The 19,118-nt window shown below is 36.2% G+C and overlaps 1 protein-coding gene and 1 long non-coding RNA gene across 5 annotated transcripts in view; one reads left to right on the plus strand and one right to left on the minus strand.

Moving 5' to 3' along the window:
- The window catches only part of STXBP4 (syntaxin binding protein 4), a 74,793-nt gene that overhangs the window by 47,829 nt on the left and 7,846 nt on the right, over nucleotides 1-19,118 (plus strand). For all 3 annotated transcript variants that reach the window (XM_040577761.1, XM_040577762.1, XM_040577760.1), the window contains one exon: nucleotides 8,732-8,789. In XM_040577761.1, coding sequence (XP_040433695.1) covers nucleotides 8,732-8,789 — 58 coding nt within the window. The remainder of the gene's footprint in view (nucleotides 1-8,731; nucleotides 8,790-19,118) is intronic.
- LOC121079915 overlaps nucleotides 1-19,118 on the minus strand; it is a 60,732-nt gene that overhangs the window by 17,558 nt on the left and 24,056 nt on the right. The window contains exons 2-4 of one of the 2 annotated variants that reach the window (XR_005825213.1): nucleotides 8,165-8,365; nucleotides 7,269-7,407; nucleotides 4,461-5,297 (exon numbers count right to left, since the gene is read on the minus strand). This is a non-coding gene — a long non-coding RNA (uncharacterized LOC121079915). Of the gene's footprint in view, nucleotides 1-4,460; nucleotides 5,298-7,268; nucleotides 7,408-8,164; nucleotides 8,366-19,118 lie in introns of those variants that run through there. The other variant, XR_005825215.1, reaches the window with a different exon arrangement.

Consider the following 19,118-nt stretch of genomic DNA (forward strand, 5'->3'; position numbering starts at 1 on the left):
AAGTATGCTAATTTCAGCACATGGAGAATGTTTTTCTTCAAAATTATTAAGAAAAAAAAAAAGAAAAGGAAGGTACCTATTCTAGGCTCTAGGAAAGTTTGACAATTTTTTTTTAATATGCTGGTTCTGAAGTCATGCTTGTCTCTAAATTAAACCCTTCTTTCACTTAGGTGTACTTACAGCGGCTTTTGTAACAGGCTGAAAGGATGTCTTTTGTTAATATATTTTCACAATTTTTGCAATATATTATTTAGTTAATATATTTTCACAGTTCAAAACAAAAAAGTATTTCATTATTGCTTTGGTCTGTACTTACTGTGAAATGAGCTCAGCAGAAAGTAGTTGTGTGTCTCTTAAATTGTAGGTGGTTCGTGCCAGCCCCCTGCGCAGTTTAATTTCATCATCAGTGCATAAAAGTAAGATATTGCTTAGCAGTAAAGGTATATCATGTAATAGTATTGCTTTTTAAATCTCAGACAATTTCTGCTCGATTCTAATTTTAGACAGTCATTTTAATTTGTTACCAATGAATGCTTTCTAATTAAACTTATATTTAACAATCACGTGCGTCAGTGAGCCCTGTGAGATGACAGTGATGGAAGTGGGTGGGTAGCACAATAGACGCTGACAAGAGAAGATGATCCAGTAAGGAAAGGAGACAGATGAATTCCAGAACAGAAAGAGTAACTGAGAGAAAGGGAAGCTGAGGAAAAAAGAAATGGTTTAGAGTTGGTCCATGCAGTGAAGTATTACAGGCTGTTCCTACTTAGTCCTGGTGGTGAATGCCCTGTCTGCAGAGGCTTGTATTTCTGAATGAAGAATGTGCTGTTCCAGATTAGTTTAATTAGCTGGAAGTGGCTAGTACCAATTCAGAACAAGAATGTTCTCAAGGGATCTGTTTACTTCTATGAACTTAATGTTTTTAGCCTGTGGAGAAACTTAGGAACCAGTACTAAAATCTAGTATATATACATGGCCTTTGTGCAGATTTCCTCAGTTATGGACCATTTCTCTAATTTTATAATGCATATTGTGTTTCCTGCCTCCTCTTCAGCAGTTTAAATAGAGTCATAGGCGTAAACAAAGTGAATTTCAAATTAACTTAATAGTTCAATGGTTCGATCAACGATGAAAATAATAGTGTGTTCTTCATCAATCACGGACACTGTCATGTTAACAGTGTAGAAACGTATACATGCAGACTGCAGAAAAGAGTCTGCAATTAACTGATAGAAAGGAATATTTTTATTAAAATGTTTCTTTATTAGTGCAGAAGACTGAAAAAAATGTCATGGGGAAGATGCTTACCATTTTTAAGACCTTATTGGGGAACACTATTATCTATATGATCCTAGAGTATTGTATTTCTGTTACCATGTCATTAATTGAGACTCTGTTATTGTAGTTTTTAACATTAAAAGCAAAATAAAACATCTTTAAGTTGGCAAATTAAAGCGGATGGGAGCCACTGGAGGATAAGGAGCACTGGTATGATTTTTTTTTTCTTCACAACCTTCTCTGTGAAAGTGGGAGCTTTCTGCATTCTGCAGTTTTCTGATTTTCTGTATTGCCTCCACCTTATCCACAGATGCTTCAATCACAATGAACAAAAGAGGGTGGTCACTGCATTTTTACAGTACTGTCACTGGACAGCCAATAGCATTCCAGTAAGAATCCGTGTAGGTAAAGAACATTTTTTTTAAAATGTCAGATAATTAGTATCTTTAAAAAGCAGATAGTATCAGCTAGATAGGTTATGCAAAATTCTGTGTTTGGTCAGAATGAGCTAGTCTCAAACTCCTCCCTGTTTTCATTATCCCTCACCTCTAAGGGCTTATGCTTTATTGACCTTATGATTACACAGACATATTATATTCATGACCCAAATAGATATATGTTGAAGTAAGTACTGCTTAATTATATCTTGGCCTCCTCACAACTGATTGTTGAACTCCTGACTATCCAGTACGTGGAACGTGAAAAGGCACTGGAGGCCCAATGGGATACATATTGGTTGTATTATAAGCAGATTGAAATAATGTTTCATTTTTAATGTTACCTTTTTCAATGTAAGTTGTTAAATAATTCCTTTTTCTTTTTCTGAAAGGTGATTATTACATTACCAAAATAATAATCAATGGTGTTTTGAGTTCTCTTTATGTCAGAATTTGAAGGAGTGCAGTCTCTCTTGGGTGTTTGCATGGTTAGAGACATTCCCAGTTTCACATCAGTAGTTTGTATAGACGCACAGATTCTGGCCAGTGACTAGCTAATGGCATGAATCATCTGTTTTCCCTCAGGGCTAAAATGAGGATTTATCCAAAGGTCATTGTTTGGTTTTGTTCATTTGGTTGGTTGGTGTTTGTTTGTTTGTTTTTTCAGTTGCTAGTGGCTTATTTACCTTCCTTCTTCTCCCAGAAATATTTATCTTCTCCAGTGCACCTTGGAAGAACAGCTTCCATTTGGCGAAACAGACAGGCTCAGGGCTTAATTTGCTGCACTCTTTCTGCTCCCCTCGAAAGGCAGTCAGAATGTTTTATAGTAATGCTATAGTACTGCAAGCTCCATTGACTTCTGTTGTTTCTGTATAATTGGTTGTATACATTTGCTTGCCATCAGCTAAGCAGAAGAAAGCATTTTGTTGCTCTTGTTAAGTGTGGTGTGCTTTTCTTGTACTTTCACTACTGACCTCCTGCATGGATAAAGGTGAGCCTCAGCTAGACTGTTCACTTCTCATTTTAATAACAGTATAAATAGCTTAGAGCTTACAGAACCTGAAGGTTTATTTGAAAGGAGAATATTAGTAGTTAGTTGAAAAATATGTATTTTTGTTTTAAGTAGTATTTCCAGCATTCAGCTTCTGAAAATATACATTTTTAAAGTAATGTCTCAGGAAGATAATTCTTTCTCCTGAAGACACATATCAGCAACCACATTGCTTGGATTACTATAGCTCTCACTCCTTTCTGAAGAACTTCAGTATGCATCCTAGGCAGAGTTTGTTCTAAAATTGGATTTTCTTATTCCTTAGCTAGGAAAAAAGTACGTCTATAATAATGTCTGATTCCATGTACTGAACAGAGGTCAGTCTTATTTCCAAAAATATGTCATTTGACTGGCCATTGTTGATATCTTAAAAGTTCCATTGTTTCCATACTGTTTCTGATTACCTATATCAAAACAGTTCAGAATTTCAAAATTACTGTAAGGATTTTAAAGTTGATCATATAAACCAATGTTCTGATAAAAATGGGATCTTTCTAAGCTTTCACCATAAGAAGCAATTAATTTTTTCTTAACTCTCATACTTAACAGTCACTTAATGTGGCGTATTTGTCTCACCAAGAGATGAATGTGTTTGCTGATATATTGGGTCAATATCTTATGATTAATAGGAAATGGGAAAATACAAGGTCATCTTTCACCATGCCCTGGATAGCCAAAGTAAGGAAAATATTTTTCTGAAGTGTGGTTTCTAGGAACACTACTGAATGGAGACAAGCCAATCTGCCAACCATACTCTAAATTAGCATAAATTTCAATTACTAGTATTTCCCAGATGTCTCCACTTGAAAACTACTTACTCCGTCTTTGTTTTATTAAATCAACAAAAGAAAAAGGAACGGTTTCTTTAGAACGGAATTTGATATGTGAAAGAAAGGAATGGAATGTCCCCTTAGCAGAGTATTATTCATAAAATGAAACGCATTTGTTTGTGGGAAGAGCACTTGAAATGGTCTAAAAAATAAAGTGGCACACAAACAAAGCCAGAAGCCCGTAATCTCTTCTGAAGGCTGTTTTTCTGAACCTGACTTTTTACAGTTAACTTGCAAATAAGTACTAAAATAAATTATATATTATTGGCAGCCTCAAAAAAGAGTCATTTTATGCCTGATCTCCACTGAACACAGCTGACAAGCAAGATGGATATTCCTCCACAAATTTTTGTTTTAGCTGTGCCAAATTGCATAACCCACTGAGGAGTTCCTCTGCCAGTCTTGCACCATATGAGGTCTCTAGTCTCGTATCTGGGATGTTCCCATGTTCCAGTAGTACTCAGGAGTCCAAGACCAGGCATCAGTTAACCAACAAGTTGAGCTTTCCATTTTTTTTTCCATCTTTTCCCATCTTTTTCCTTGCATTGCCTAGATAGCTCAAGGAGAAGAGCCAAAGGCCCTGGGAATCTTAACTAATTAATTTTGCATTATTATTGAAGCCGGAGGTGGAAGGTTTGAGTGCTGATAGGCGCATCTGGGTGAATTGGTGGATGTTGAAAAGAGATCAGAGTTCTAAACGTCATTTACCAAAAGATGGAGAAAAGTGTGCTTATAACGTCCCTTAGTGAATCTTTTCTATCAGAAATACTTTTAACAAATAATTACTGTTTCTTCAAAAACTTCATCATTTTGCAGAATTGTAATATTTAATATAAACAAATCACTAGTTCTGAGGTAGATCATGCCCTGTTACTTAAAAATATATGTGTAATTGCAGAAACCAAGCTAGGTAAAATGATACGTAAACAGTGACATTCGTATTTGTTGGTGGTCAAAAAATGCATTCATTGTGAAACTGAATAAATGCACCATGTGGTTTTTGAATTCCAGATAGATGTTGCATCCTTTAAGCTTGATGCCTCATTAATTCCAGACGAGGTGGTTTAATGCTCCAGCCATGAGATTGTTTAGCCCTGACAAAAGATATAACTTGTTTTTTTTAATCATCTGAATAGTCCCACTTTGACCAAATCTAGATAGAATCCTAGTGAACAGTAAATTTTTGATCAGCTCTTACTATAGTCTCTGAATCTCTCATTTCTTTGAGTAATTTTGTCAGAAATAAGAAAAATAAAGCACAGCAGCATTTAGCTGTTAGGAAAATAACTGTCGCTTTTTTCACCTGAATGTTTGTGCTGTGGTATCTGCTTTTATTAGTCTCATCTGCTGATCTCCACATTTCTTTTTCTATAATAGTATCTCTTAACTAGCTTATTGAAGAAAAAGAATAACATTATGCACTACTTACAGGTTTGAAATCTGCCCAGTAAAATGAGGTTCTTCCCTAATTTCTGTGCTTTCCCCCTTGTTCCTTTAGTGGCGTACCTTGATTGATGATGCAACTTTTATTCCAGGAAAGATAGACTGAAGCACAGGGGAGGGTATATGCGTTCTGTCTTAGAAATAACAAGAAGGATCTTCCAATTCTGTCACTCCATATGAGTTTATAATTTGGCCTGGTGTTTATCTTCCTGTTTGCTGCAACCAGCCAAGTATCAATGCTGGTGTGTTTTCTTTGTCCTGTTCACCCAAGGAAGTGATAAAGGTCACTGAGATCCACACCTTTTGAAGTATCAGGAAAATTTTGCAATCCCTAGGGTTTCATTCGCTCTCTGCCTTACACAGTGCTAACTTTACAACTGTGGATATCGCAGCAGGCATCTTGCAGCTGAGAAGGCAAGCAGTCACCAGGGATACCGCCGTGCTGTGACCGTGCCAGCTGCAGCAGTACTGGCACACATGCACACATACAACAGCAAGTGGTTTGTTGTTTTTCTTTCTCACAAAAAATTATATACTTCTCCTCTGCATTAACCCTAATTAGATGCATATACTCTGAACAAAATAATGGTAGGTTATAATGTATTTTGGCTGACGTGGTCCCTTGGGAGACTAATTGTTCTATTTGGGCAAAGAGTGCTTTGGACTGTATTCCATCTGTTTTGAATGCATAATTACTTTTGCATTATTACTTTATCCTTACCTTGCAAAAGATAAATAATCACAAATATTTGGATAGCAAAAAGCTTTGTATTTTCTGCTGTAAGGAACCTACTTTTAAATACAGTAAATCTGACTTTTTTTAAAAGATTATGTATGCAGACGACTGCAGCCAAGATATATTATTTATGAAGTTTCATCAAAGAATGTAGCAATTCACAGAAGAAATGATAAATATGTAGGAAACCTAAAGATTGCCACAGTTTTTATAGGCTAAATCCTGTATGTTTCAGACTACGTTTCTGTTTGAGCTCCTTTACCTCCCATTTACTCCAGGTGAGAACTTAGCAACATTTCAAAGCAAATCCTAGGAAAGAAAGCAACTCTGACCCTGGGGGGGTGATGAAAAATTACGGCACTAGGAAGTAGATCAGCTTATGAATGATTCATGGAGAAAGTGAGCTTGAAGTAAGTGGAGATGATGCCTGGGGAAATACAGTGCAAAACATGAGAGCCTCCTGGCTACCATGGGAAATACCAAGAAATACAAGTACAAATCTAACAGTGAAGGAAAGGCATGAAGGGAACAGAAGTGAAAGACTAGTAGTGAAAGAGTGAAAATGTTGAAAATAAAGGCATTAAAAAACACATATATGTAGGTGGAGCTTTGAAGCATACGGATACTGAGTTGGACATACAACCTAATGCATATGAAGTCAGCAAGACAAATAAAGCTGTGGGGATATCTCCAGAGTTTCATTTGCAGCTGGCAGATTTATTCAGTATGTATGAAAAGTGTAGTTTTTCATGGTTAAGAAAAGAATACAGAGCATTGGTTATCATTGCTACCTACTTACCATTCTTCATTTAGAAGGGAAAAAAAAGGAAGTAAGTTCAGTCAAATTACTAGTGAAAAAAGTGTAATTATCACTGTTGAGTGAAACAGGTGATGTACGGGATCTGGGTGTGCACAGAGCAGCTGCTGAGGTTTTTTATTCATAACTGAGCAAGTGTGTTGTCATTTATTTTGGATGTGCATGTTTCATGCAGGAATGAGGAAAGGCCAGGGAAGATAGAAGCAATTGAAGGATGAATCCTGTTCCCATTCAAATCATTAGAAAATATTCATGTTGAATAAAGAGGAAGGAAGAACAAGTGATCAAGTCTAGTGTATTTATAACTTAGAACACCCTTTTCCTACCTTCCTTCATAGATAGAGCCTGAAAACTGTTATACAGCAACTACCATGTATTTAAAGGAAAGTGGCTGTGGATTATTCTCTCTCAAAAGCAGTAGGTGGCATCTTTTAAGGAGCAGATTGTATAGACTTATGCCAAACTGAAAATGGGAAGAAACCTGAGATTAGCGAGTAACATGGGGTAAAAGTGACGGGAAGAAAATTAATCAATGTGCTTTTTGCTTTTAAAGCTGTACAAACAGTGATGGCGCTGCTCTACAAGTACCAATGCTCAAGTTACCTTTCTGAATTCTGGAGTTTCGGTAGACATACTTTTTATTGTTCGCTTGGTGCCTACCTACAGTTATAATTACCTCTTAGGTGGTTTGTATCTACTTCATTGTGCCAGTAATGATTTAGTAGCTGTAATGAACTTTGTTTATCTTTGAGAACTGAAGTCATCCCTTTCCAGATTTTTGAGAAGGACCACACTAGAGACAAAGGTGTGACAATCTGAGAAAATAAGAAGAAAATAAGCCTTTTAAGAAAGAAGTAAAAAAAAAAAAAAAAAAGTGCTCACTTAGAGCATGCCTCAGTATGAAGCTTTCAAACATCCTATGGTGCGTGCAGTCCAGCATGATTTCCAAATACAAGTTTTAAATCTAAAGCAGGCTCACAGATGGTTCTAATGAGCTGGTGTTTGAGATAGACTGTGGCTTGAACAAAAACTGTTTAACTCCTAAAACACTAACATTTCCAGATGACTTTCAAGCTAAAGTACTTGCGTAACTATTTCCATGGATCTTTTAATTTCATAGATATTTCTAGTCTACAAAAAAAGGACCTTGCACTTTTCCTTATCTACATTACAGTACAGTATCACAAAAGCATACATCAGGAGCACTTTTCCACACTGACTGATGGTTCTTTCTCCAGCACTTTTTAAGCTCTACAGGTCATTTTGAACAAGTAGTAATAAAAAAGTAATTATTTTTTTTGTGATATAATATAATGTCCTACGAAGAGTATTACTCACCTTGCTCATGGAAGGGACTTCTAAACTAAGAACAAAATCCAAGACTGCATTTTCAAAATTAGCATGCTTGATAATTAAAAAAGGGAAAAGGGTAGCAGTTTCTTAATACATGTAAAACACCACCCTTTCAAAATTCATTTTTAATTTTTGCTAAATGATGCGGTGTTAAATATTTTAACTCCCAGAATTGTTAGTGTAAACCACAAAAGTAAGCAATGCACTTAGAAAATTCACCTTTGTCAAGATCTGTAGACATAGAAAAGTATCCGTATGCATATCTGTATGTATTTTCTCTGACTCTCTAAGTATCTTGGAGTTCGTCTAAATTTCCAGAGTTATGTATAAACACAGGAGGTGGTGATAAATCAGACAGCAGAGGATTTGATTCAGCCCAGACTCCTGCCTCATATAGTCATTGGCATCTGTATGTAGTAGCTGTAAAAACAAATTAAAACAGATCTCAGTAGACCACAGGCATGGTTGGTTTTTGTTTTGTTTTGCTTTTTTTGTTATTATTATTTATTTAATGGGTGTGAATTACAATAAAAAGTTCAAAAGAGTTAACTGCACTCCAATTTGACCAGACTGTCAGCTTCTGGAAAAGAAATACCAGAAGTATCATTGAGTTGTATATAGCTTTGTAGCTCAGCAAATATTTATTAAATTGCATTGTTTATATTATTACCTATTACAAAAAAAAAGTCTTTTGTAATCATTCTATGAAATGGCTTGAACTTACACCACTTCAAAACCTTGTGTCACCTAAGCTTTGAGACAACTTATTTCTTTATTTCGTCGTAGGTCTACCTTATGGATGGGAAGAAGCTTATACAGCAGATGGAATCAAATACTTCATCAAGTGAGTATTTCTGAGAGAAAATGGGTCAGAGCTGAAATAAAAGCCCATCAAACTAAATGCATTTTTAAACCTAGAATTAACAGGAAGAAAAAAAAAGGTAAAATAACAAAAGTGTTCATGTGTTTTCTATACGTCTTTATTACCAACATCACTTACTCTTTCCTGTGGTTTAGTACTGCACTGTCCACAGGGTCCTAGAGGGCTTAGTCAGAAATCCAACTGAAATTCAGTGAGAACTGTGTGACTCAATCCTTCAGATGTCTTTGAAACCCCCAGTCCACAATGCTGAGAACTTACCAGGTCATGAGTCTGAGCCTGTAATGGACCTAGGAGATATGAAAAAAAATCTCATCCCCTAAAAACTTTACAAGTATATATATGCATTTTTAAATGTTCTTGTATTTGGGGGAAGTGGAAGAATTCTAAGAGCCAGATTTTTAGAAAATAACAGTCTCATTTAATCCATGGATTTCAGTTCCATTGTGGCTTTAAGGAGCACAAAGTCCAAGAGTCTTACCAAATTCATCAGTTGAACTAGTACCTGGAGTTTTGTGTCTGCTCCTCTGATTCTGCCAGCACACCTCATAGTGCATTATAACTAGAACATTAGTAATTTTCATTTTACCTCCTGTCCTGAATGGGTGTCTTGAGGGGAACTGCTTTAACAGTTAGTTCTGCCTTGTCTCTGAACTATCTCTAACCATTGATGTTTTTTTCTTGATGACATATCCTGCTTCTTTCTGTGGGAATAAGTTGTTCTGTTGCTGCTAGATGGTGAATGAACAGGACCGAAATCATTTAGTTAAAATCAGAAAAGAATCAAGAGATTTCTGACTGCTGTACCATTCATTTAGAAGAAATCCTCATAATCTAGACATTACACTTAACATGCTAAACAGCAGCTTACAAACTTAGTATCAGATTATTGACATTTCATGTTGTCATTGGCTGCAGGTTAAGCAACTTTTATTCCATTGATAATGCCACTGAAGCTGTACCTCTTGCAAAAATCTTCTCTTGTATTCTGCATATATACTGTTTTTGTTCTTGATTTCTACCCTATGAAAATTATAAATTATACCTACAGTTGCAGTTTCCTTAGGCTTTGCTTTATACATTTTAAAGAGGGTGCCAAAGATTAAGCTTTCTAATAATGCAGTGATTGTAATAGTGAGTAGTTGTTACCCCCCTCCTCCCCCGCAAAAGAAAAAAAATACAGAAAAATATGTCTGTATCGAGAGATACCTGCATTTTTTGGAAGCTATTGCAAACAAATAAATTTTTCAAACTCTCCAGAGATTAGAGGAAAGGTGATACTGATGTTACAGTAACAGAGTGTCTAAAGCATAAAGAAAACGTCTACAAAAGCTTTAAAAGCAGTAATCATCTGAAGAGGTGATCATGTGAAAAAAAAGCACTAAGATTGTGACCTTATTTTTTGCTTTTTTGCTTTCCTTAATTATAAGATTTCTGTAATGATTTCTGAAAGACTAGAATAATATAAAAAAAGCTGTGTAAATTCATTATTTACCAACTCAAAAGTATAGTTTATATCCTGCTAATGTCTTACAGATAGAGAATTGGAAGCTTCTTTGGAAAGACCTACTTGATAAAAGCTATAGGAATTCGTGGTATACGTTAGGGAAGGTTCTTTTCAATTGTGTTCCCAGATTTTGTAAAAAAAAATGCATGAAAAAGAAGTAGCTCACTGTATCTTCCAGAAGCTTCTGGAAGTGAATAGCACAGTGTGCGCTCCCCCCTCCCTCCCCCCCCGAATATACTGATAACTAATTCATATAATAGTTTTCTTTATTATTCCTCTAACAGATTGAAACAATTGCTGAAAAAATATAGTTCGTCTCCATTCCATATATCTCATGAATCATTGTTTAATTAATAGTTAGATATTCTGGCTGCTGAAATTTACATATTCTTTAATTCTTATAGTTGTGATGAAGACACTATTTTGCAGGTGGACTCACTTCTTAAAAGACAGGAAGGGCAGCAAATCTTTGCACTGAGATACAATTACTTTTATCCCAAACTCTTGCACAAGTCATGTTGAAGTTTATGTATTAGCTAGCCAAGAAAAGCAGGGACATTTTTTTTTTCTTTTTTCAAACACACAGTTCTGTTGTCCTCAATTCACCCCATGGTGCCTCGAGCTAGTCGTATTAAAGCAGACGTGATTTTTTTTTGCAGAGGTTCCCAAACACACCATATATGATAGCACATTCAAGCTCTAGTCAAAACGTGGCTTTCATTTTCAGATAGATGTAAATTCTGGGATTTATACCAAAAATATAGAAAAATAAAGGAAATGAAAATGAATCAACAGCCAATTTCATTGCAATGGAAATAAATATGAGAGCCACTGTTAAAACAGAGGACTGTTCCCTTGGTCTCCATCTGTTGATAAAGGGAGCCATTATAGCACAGTTGGAGTGTTAAGGTGAATGCTGGATTCTGTCCTGGATAAAACATTTGCAACAGAGGTCTATGCCAGCATAATTGGAAACTGAGCTTGAAGGTAGTATTATGCAAATAATATAATAGCAAATACAATTTAGCAGTAGAATAGAAGAATTCTCACATTCTTGAGACATTTCCCCTCTTTTCTTTTTTTTCTGGTTTTGTTACTAGTGTTTTTCATACAAGTACTTATCTGGATGACTAGGCGGAAGCTAAACTTGCTAAATATGCTCAAGAAATTTCTTTTAAGATCAGCACTTGGATGCTGACCTGTTGCAGCTGTAACAATAAGGTGCTTATTAGTAACAGTAGAATCTCAGCTAGTCTATGTGGTGGAATCCTAATTTCACAAAACTTCACATGTTTCTCATATTGTCTCCACTTGTTGAAACTACAGATTAGAACTGAGTAGATCACATGCTTTTTCAGGAATTTTTGCATATCTGACGTTTGATCAATAACAGATCATAAATGTTCTTCCCTCTTCTTAATGTGCTCCTAGCATTACAAGTGATAGGAGCTCACATCATTGTTAGTTACCTTCTGTAATCTGTCCTATGCAGTTCTCCATGACAGTCTTTATGCGGCAGGCAAGGAATATCTATCCATTTTAATTGCAGAGAAGGGAATGAAATCACCCTCCGTGTTCTTCTGAATGGAACAACCACCTTTGTTAAGAGGTCTTAATTGAGTTCATTGGAATGGAATTAACTGAACACTGGAATAAGACATCACAGTAATTAATATTCCTTTTTACCTATTTCCTAACATTGCTTACGTGACTGGTGCCAAATGTTTGTACAGAGCATAAACTAGGCTTTTTGTATGCTTGAAAATTCGTACCTCTTACTACTCTTTGTAATGTGCATGAAGTCCGTCTGGGAAGTTAACAGTTTAGAGCAAGGAACAAGGGTTGCAAAAGTCTCTTGTTTCTAACAGTTTGGTAGAGATTTCAAGATGAAAATTCTACCTAATGTTGAAAATATCTTTTTCTAGGAGGATCTTAGCTTGACTTCCATCTTTATCAGCTGATCCTTTTCAGTAGCAGTTAATCAAATTTAAGTTTAAATGAGGATTAGCAGAATAGTTGATACTTTACTATCTTGGTATTAGTACTATAGACTTGTTCTCTTTGGCTGTGAATTTCAATCCTTTCATTCTCTGGTGTTTAGAGCAGCCAAATCTTTGAGGGCATTAAGAGTTATTTCAACACTAGCCCACTCCAGTGTATACAAACAGATAGAAAAGTGTGTTATAATTCTCTAAGTGTAGCCACAATTAAGCTGATCTTATATGTGGATTGTCCCTTTTCTTACGCAGTTATGCTATGACGCAATACAGAAGCTGCAGTGGCTCTGTTCAAATCCACAGCAGTTTTACAATATGCTGAAGACAATCAAATATTATTTTAATTAGTAGTTGCCTTCAGTTCCAATGTGTTTTATTAGGCCATCAACTAGTTGAGTCCATAAATCTATATGTTATAAATCTAATGCAGTAAACACCCCAGAATGGAATCTTAATAGCGCATAAGCTTGAGACAGCTTGCTGTGAAATTTCCATAAATATCTCTGAGGGGGGTGTAGCAATATGAAGTGCATGAGAAATCAGAGTTTAAAAGAAGCAAACCAGCTGGCTTGTGTTACACACTAAAGTGAAACCCACTTATGTGAATAACTGACATGAATAAAACATTTACATGGCTATATTCCTAAGAAGCTGAACTGCTCTCCACCTATAAGAGAAAGCTGCTTCTTGTCCACCAGTTCTCACCTTAAGTCAGTTTTTGAAATCACCTCTTCTACTCAGCAAATCATTTCAGTCTCTCAGTAAATTATAATCAATCAACCAGGTTGCTAAGGATCAGTCAAAAAGTACTGGCAAGTGTGAGAAAATTAGCTTTTAGACAGCTAGTGTGTCATAAACTCACATGCTTTGGTGCTAGGCATTAAGGTCATGTGTATAAATTTACCATGAAATATCAGACAGAATGTAAGCCTCTCTGATTTACCATGAAGGATCAGACAGTAATGTAAGTCTCTCTGAGTTACATCTCAGTATGCACTGGAGAAAAAGAACTTCTAGTGTCTAACAAATATAATATAAATTGACAGTTATCAAGAGGACAAATATTACACCAGTAGACTAAAAGGCACTGATCAGCTTCATTGGTAGTATAGCTGTGCTTTCCTCCTGCTGGAGAGTAAAAGTTGAATTTGGCCACAGTTATGTTTTGAAATAATGTGTTTTGAAACAGTGTGTTTTAAAGTAAAGGAGAGGCAAGCATTATTTTATTTTGCATGTAGCAATACCATCAGTCATTCACACACAGCCCTAGATTCATGGCCCGTCAGTTGATGTATAATAGAAATGCATTACTGGTGCCTGTTTCCTCACCAATTTACACTTGGTATTTCTATCCCTGTTTATATCAGCAAATTCGATCTAGAAGAATTGAGATTCTGACCTCATTAACTCAAATGGGTTAGCAATCGTAGAAAAGTCTAGATTGCAATAAATCTCTGGAGATCAGCTAGTCAAACCTACTGTTGAAGAATAAATTATACAAACTAAGTCTTGAATATTTCCAGTGATGGAGATTCCACCACCTATCCAAAACACCCTATTCCAGTATTTAATTATTCTCACGGTGAAGATTTTTTTTTTAATCTACGTAGAATTTCTCCTGATGCAGCTTATGTCCATTTCTTCTTGTCTGTCACTGTATGTCCTTGTAAGAGTGCCTCCATTTGCTGTATAACTACCTTTTAGGTACTGGAAGACTTTGATTCTACCCCCCGAGCTTTCTCTTGTCTAGGCTGATCAAACCCAGTTCCTTCAACCTTTCTTCATGTGCCAAGTTCTCCAACCCTCTAGTCATCTTGGTGATTCTCCACTGAATCCTCTCCAATTTTTCTAATGTTTGTCTTGACCTTGGGGGACCAGTATATTGAAGAGATCCCACATAATAAGGTAAAGAAGTTGGATATTAATGAGTTTTACCTATTAGATGATTTAGACTGCTCTTCTGTTGTGACAAATTCAATTACTGATGTTCTAGTAGAAATTCCTGCCCCGAATAGAAATTTTATCTGTTAGGCCAGAAGCAGAAAAGGGCTAATGAGCCCTCATCTCACCTGCATTCAGATGTGTAGGCATTTAGCAGTCAGCTGAGTGGCATTAGGATGGGAAAAGTTTTGTAAGAGAAAGCAAATCTTGTTCACTTTTAAAGCTGGTCATATGGTCATTTTTGCCCAAGTTTAGTTCACAAATAATGTTGAGTGAGTTTACTAAGTGTTGAAACCACTGCTAGAACAAAATTTCACTTTAGTTGTATGATCTGGAATAAAAGTCCTGTGGAAGTCACAGCACAGCACCAGTGCAAACAGAAAGACAGCGTATTCTGTCATTGAATGGGTTTTGTGATTTAGTGACTTCTGGGTTTGATTTTTTTAATAGGTGAAAGAGTCTATCCAGAATTTTGCTCCCCGAGTATCAAATATGCTAATTAATTAATGGATGTACACTGGTTGTTTAGAATCACATAGGAACAGCATAAAAAAGCATAGCTGGGACACTAATTTTTTTTCCCAGAAAACCCATCAGAGTTAAGCTCTTCCATCCTCCCACTATGTTCACCTTTAACATATGGCAGCTCTGTATCATGAGACTGGCACCTAAATTTAGGTAGGGCCTTGCTATTCTCCCTCCCACTCCCACCCACTCCTTGCATATGTATACAGTTTGTAAGGACCAGCTGTGAATTTTGCCCCTGTAAACACTGTTTTTCTAGCTTTTTAATAGGGCTAGATTCCACCTATTCCAAATTAACTGTTACTTTTCTCAAGAACATTTATCTTAAATTAAATTTGCCTGAAAGACAAGTAGAAGTTCCCGAAGATGTTAATCTTTTGGGATGTTTTCCATTAGATAAATTAGGGCCTGTGATGTTTTCTATCTTATACCAAAAAGGAAACAGTAATGTTGAATTTAGTATTATCTTTTAGTAATTTACCTAAAAATCAGAGGCTTCACATTGAAGCATTCCATACTTCAGCGTGACAAAAGAGGCACTGAAGGTGCTCTGACCATGTATTAGTATAACAGAATAGAATTTCGTACACGTTCAGTAGCAACCTAAAGCCAAACAATACTTAAAATACAGATTAATAAAAACACACATGATGTGTTCTGGTAGCTTTTGAAATGATATCTAACAAATCAAGCTTCCACTTTGTAAAATAACAAATCATACTTAGTTTATCATATTCTATTTTGTTTGGGTTTGCTTGGGAAAGAGCCATCATTAATTTTACTGAAAGCAGGGCATTCACAGAAACTGTTCATGATTTTATGACTGAACTAAGAATAGCAAAGCATGTGTGATAGATGAACTTCTGTAGTATGAACACTGATGTTTTACAGCACTAGAGCTAAAGGTATCGTCATAAAAGGAAAATAAATCACAGTTGATTTTACATACTGTATGCTAAATTGAAAAAAACAAAGCTGTTCCTTTGATAAGTGTACTCTACATTTCTATTTCTACTGCATTATAAAGAAAGAACCCAAAAAGCTAACATATCAATGTGTGTTCAGTTTTTCCTCTGCTATTCCATTGCAGTATATATATGCTAGTATATTACAATATACTAGTTAAGCGTAGGTTCTCTAAGTAATGGTTGGAGTGGCCTTTCTTAGAAGAAATCAAGTTCAATAAAGTTCAAATTCTAGCAGAGGTGATCCAGGAGTAAACTTCTGTATGTCCCACCAACATTTATGTTTCAGTGACTTCAAAGTAGCAAGGTAAGAAAAACCGTGATCTGCTGTACTGAACATGCAATTGAAATCCCCCTGGACAGACCCCAGGACCAGCTCTGCTTTTAACTCCCTCCATAGCGGTAGGCAAGTCAGTTGCACCAAAATTGTTATTTATCAAAATCATTATTGTGGATGTCCCCATCTTATTAACTTCGATGCTTTGTGAGCAGGAGTGGATATTTTGAGGCACAGAGTACTCTCTGTTTCCACTGAGTTCAAAGAACGATGCAGTTTTTTTACGTCTGTGAAACTGGGCCTTTCCTATTTTACACGTCACTCAGAAATAGAGGTTGCTTTTGAAAATACTTCCTTTTACCTGTCATCCTCAAACCCTCCTATCTAAAAAGAGAGGAAAGAATAGTTATATAGTCACAAGAATTTGCAAATATTTAAATAAAGCTGGTTCAGACTAACCAGTACTAACTATTACTACTACATCAACTCAACATCAGTTGAAACACTTTCAGATGTAATTGTAAGAATTTGGGTAATCCTGACATATTTCCTTTTGATTTTTGGATGTCCAGCTTGTGACATCTCAGAGAACTTTTATTTTCACAAAATCTTAACATCTGGCATCTGAATATATACCCCTTTGATGTGTCTCAAATTGGTCACTAGGAATAAATATATACAGAAGTAATGTTCCTCTTCAAAAATTGTGCCCCCTGGTTGTTCTTTGTTCATTGTCATTGATGAATGAAAACAGACTTTAAAAGAAACAGCAGTGATTTAGTGTAAGACATTTTGCTAACTAAAAAATCATGAGGGCTTAAGGATAGCTGGGATAAGATGAAAATTCAAAATAATTTCTAAGGTTTGGAAGTGGTTTGTTGCCAGATAATCAAGTTGCGGGGAATTCAGTTACTCTGATTTCCACTGAAATCCTGTTGCATGAGTATAAGGAAAATGGCCTCAGATGTAAAACTAGGAAACTTGGCATTGGATTTTATGATAACATGAGCTTGTAATACAAGAATGTTAAGACCTTAAGCTGCTTTTGGTTGGATAATTTTTTTTCCTGAGAGGTTGTTTGTTTTTTAATTTCAAGAACCAAAATGGAGAAACATTCTTTCAGCTTCCACAGACACTGCACACTCTGTCCAGGTTCTGGTCTATCATATAAGACATCTGTTAACGTTTCCTCGGTGAGGAAATACTTGAAGCTGAAATTATTTTTTGCTCAAGACTTGTAAATCCCGCTGAAATCAGTGTGTTGATTTCTGTTACCTCTGCTGGGTAATTTTACTCTTAGACTGGTGTGATCAGAGGTCAAGTTTTCACCCATTCAGTTACTGCTATGAATAGAACTGGAAATTTGAAAGTTCAGACTCCTAGTAAGGTTTCCTGTGTTGGGGCAAGATTTGGCACTTGTGGGCTAAGCTGTGTCTTCCTGGGTTTTGAGAAAGCCATCAGAAGCAGAACAGTGCACAGCAGGGTTCTTTTCTGTATGCATTTCTTCTGTACTCAGGCTTTAATGCATTTCAGTACACACACAGTTTAAATAACCCTTGAGCATGCTCTAGGCTGTAGTAGGAAAAAACTTATATCATCTTGGCCCAATTCTGCTTACCAAGGTATCAGGCCCACAGTAATAAGACAGGACTGATGCAAACTGAGCGTGTTTGTACAAAAGGCCCCTATGTCCCATGCAGGATGGGTGTAGCAGGGGGGCAGGCTGATGGACCCTGGGGCACCCTGAGAAGAGGATGGGTTGTCCCTCCCTGTTGGAGCGGTGGTAGTGGGGCTGGACTAACACTGCTGGTCTAAAGCTAACTGCTGGTCTGTGTGGTATGCTGCTGCTGCAGAAAAACTGCACCAGAGTTTTTATGATGTTCACTTAACAGACACAGGATTGTGAGTTACTGCATATTTTTAAAGAGCACTTTTAGGGTAATAGCAGATGGCTAATATCAGGGTGAGGTAGATTTCAGGTCATGCTTTAAAACTGCAAGAGGCTTGCATATCCTATCACTCAAACCTTTGGGCTTATTCAGCCTTGGCTCAGATCTACCATTAGTACTGTTTTCATTTTCGATAGCCTATTAGTTTGTTGTGAATATTTTTTAATGATCTAGCACACTATTTAGATGAACAAATCATCCTAGTGGTAATGGCTTTCTGAAATTGCTCATAGATTTTTCTTAGTAGATAAGTGTTTTATCAAGGAATAAATAACGAAAGTTTCATCTGGAGTTTCACTTTATATCCCTCAATTTCTAATTACTGTTCAAGCAAAATCTTCAGTCCCTGAAGGAAATGCAAATAATAATTATAATAATAAAATTATGGCACTTTAGGACACAGTTCCAAGAGCTGACAAGTGCTCTCAATCTTATTACAGCCAATAAAAGGTAAGGCCTACATTTATATGCTGTGTATGTTCCATGCCTTGAAAGAGGGTCCAGTTTTAAGCCAATTTTAACAAAAGAGGGGGAGGGGGAAAGAATGTTTAATTTCAAATCATATGATTTTCATAAATACAATACAAAAACCCTTCCCAAATTACCTGTAAGTTCCAAGTCTGGAAACTGTCTTTCCCAAATGCTCTTGGAATTGATTGATTGTACTTGCATCAACTTCACTTGGTTGTTTTATTTTATTCTAATCCCTTATATACAAAATTAAAATCCTTTAGTTATAGCTAAGAACTAGTTATTCCTTGCAGAGCCTCCCAGTATCTGTTCCTCAAAAGACAAATAGGTCTTGTACAAGATTGCTCCTTTTAAGTAATCCTGGTGGAAAAATTCAGCCAGGTGTTACAGATGTGGTCCCATGTCAAAAGAAAAACAAAACTCCAAAGAATACTGCATGACTGCTTTGTGGCTTAGCATCCTGCACAGTGACTTACAGCAGCTGTGTTGTCTGCAAGACTCTTCACAGTCCCGTTAGGATCCAGAGTTTAGCCCTAATTGGAGAATTCAATTCAAGGTGAAAGCAAAGTTTTGAGCATTTTGATAATGTTCAAAACCTAACAAAGACACAGACGTTTTTACACAATTTTGTCTTAGAATCTTCTTTGAATGATGCTTTTCT

Source organism: Cygnus olor, chromosome 18 (assembly GCF_009769625.2).
Source record: "Cygnus olor isolate bCygOlo1 chromosome 18, bCygOlo1.pri.v2, whole genome shotgun sequence".
In the NCBI taxonomy this organism is placed as follows: domain Eukaryota; kingdom Metazoa; phylum Chordata; class Aves; order Anseriformes; family Anatidae; genus Cygnus; species Cygnus olor.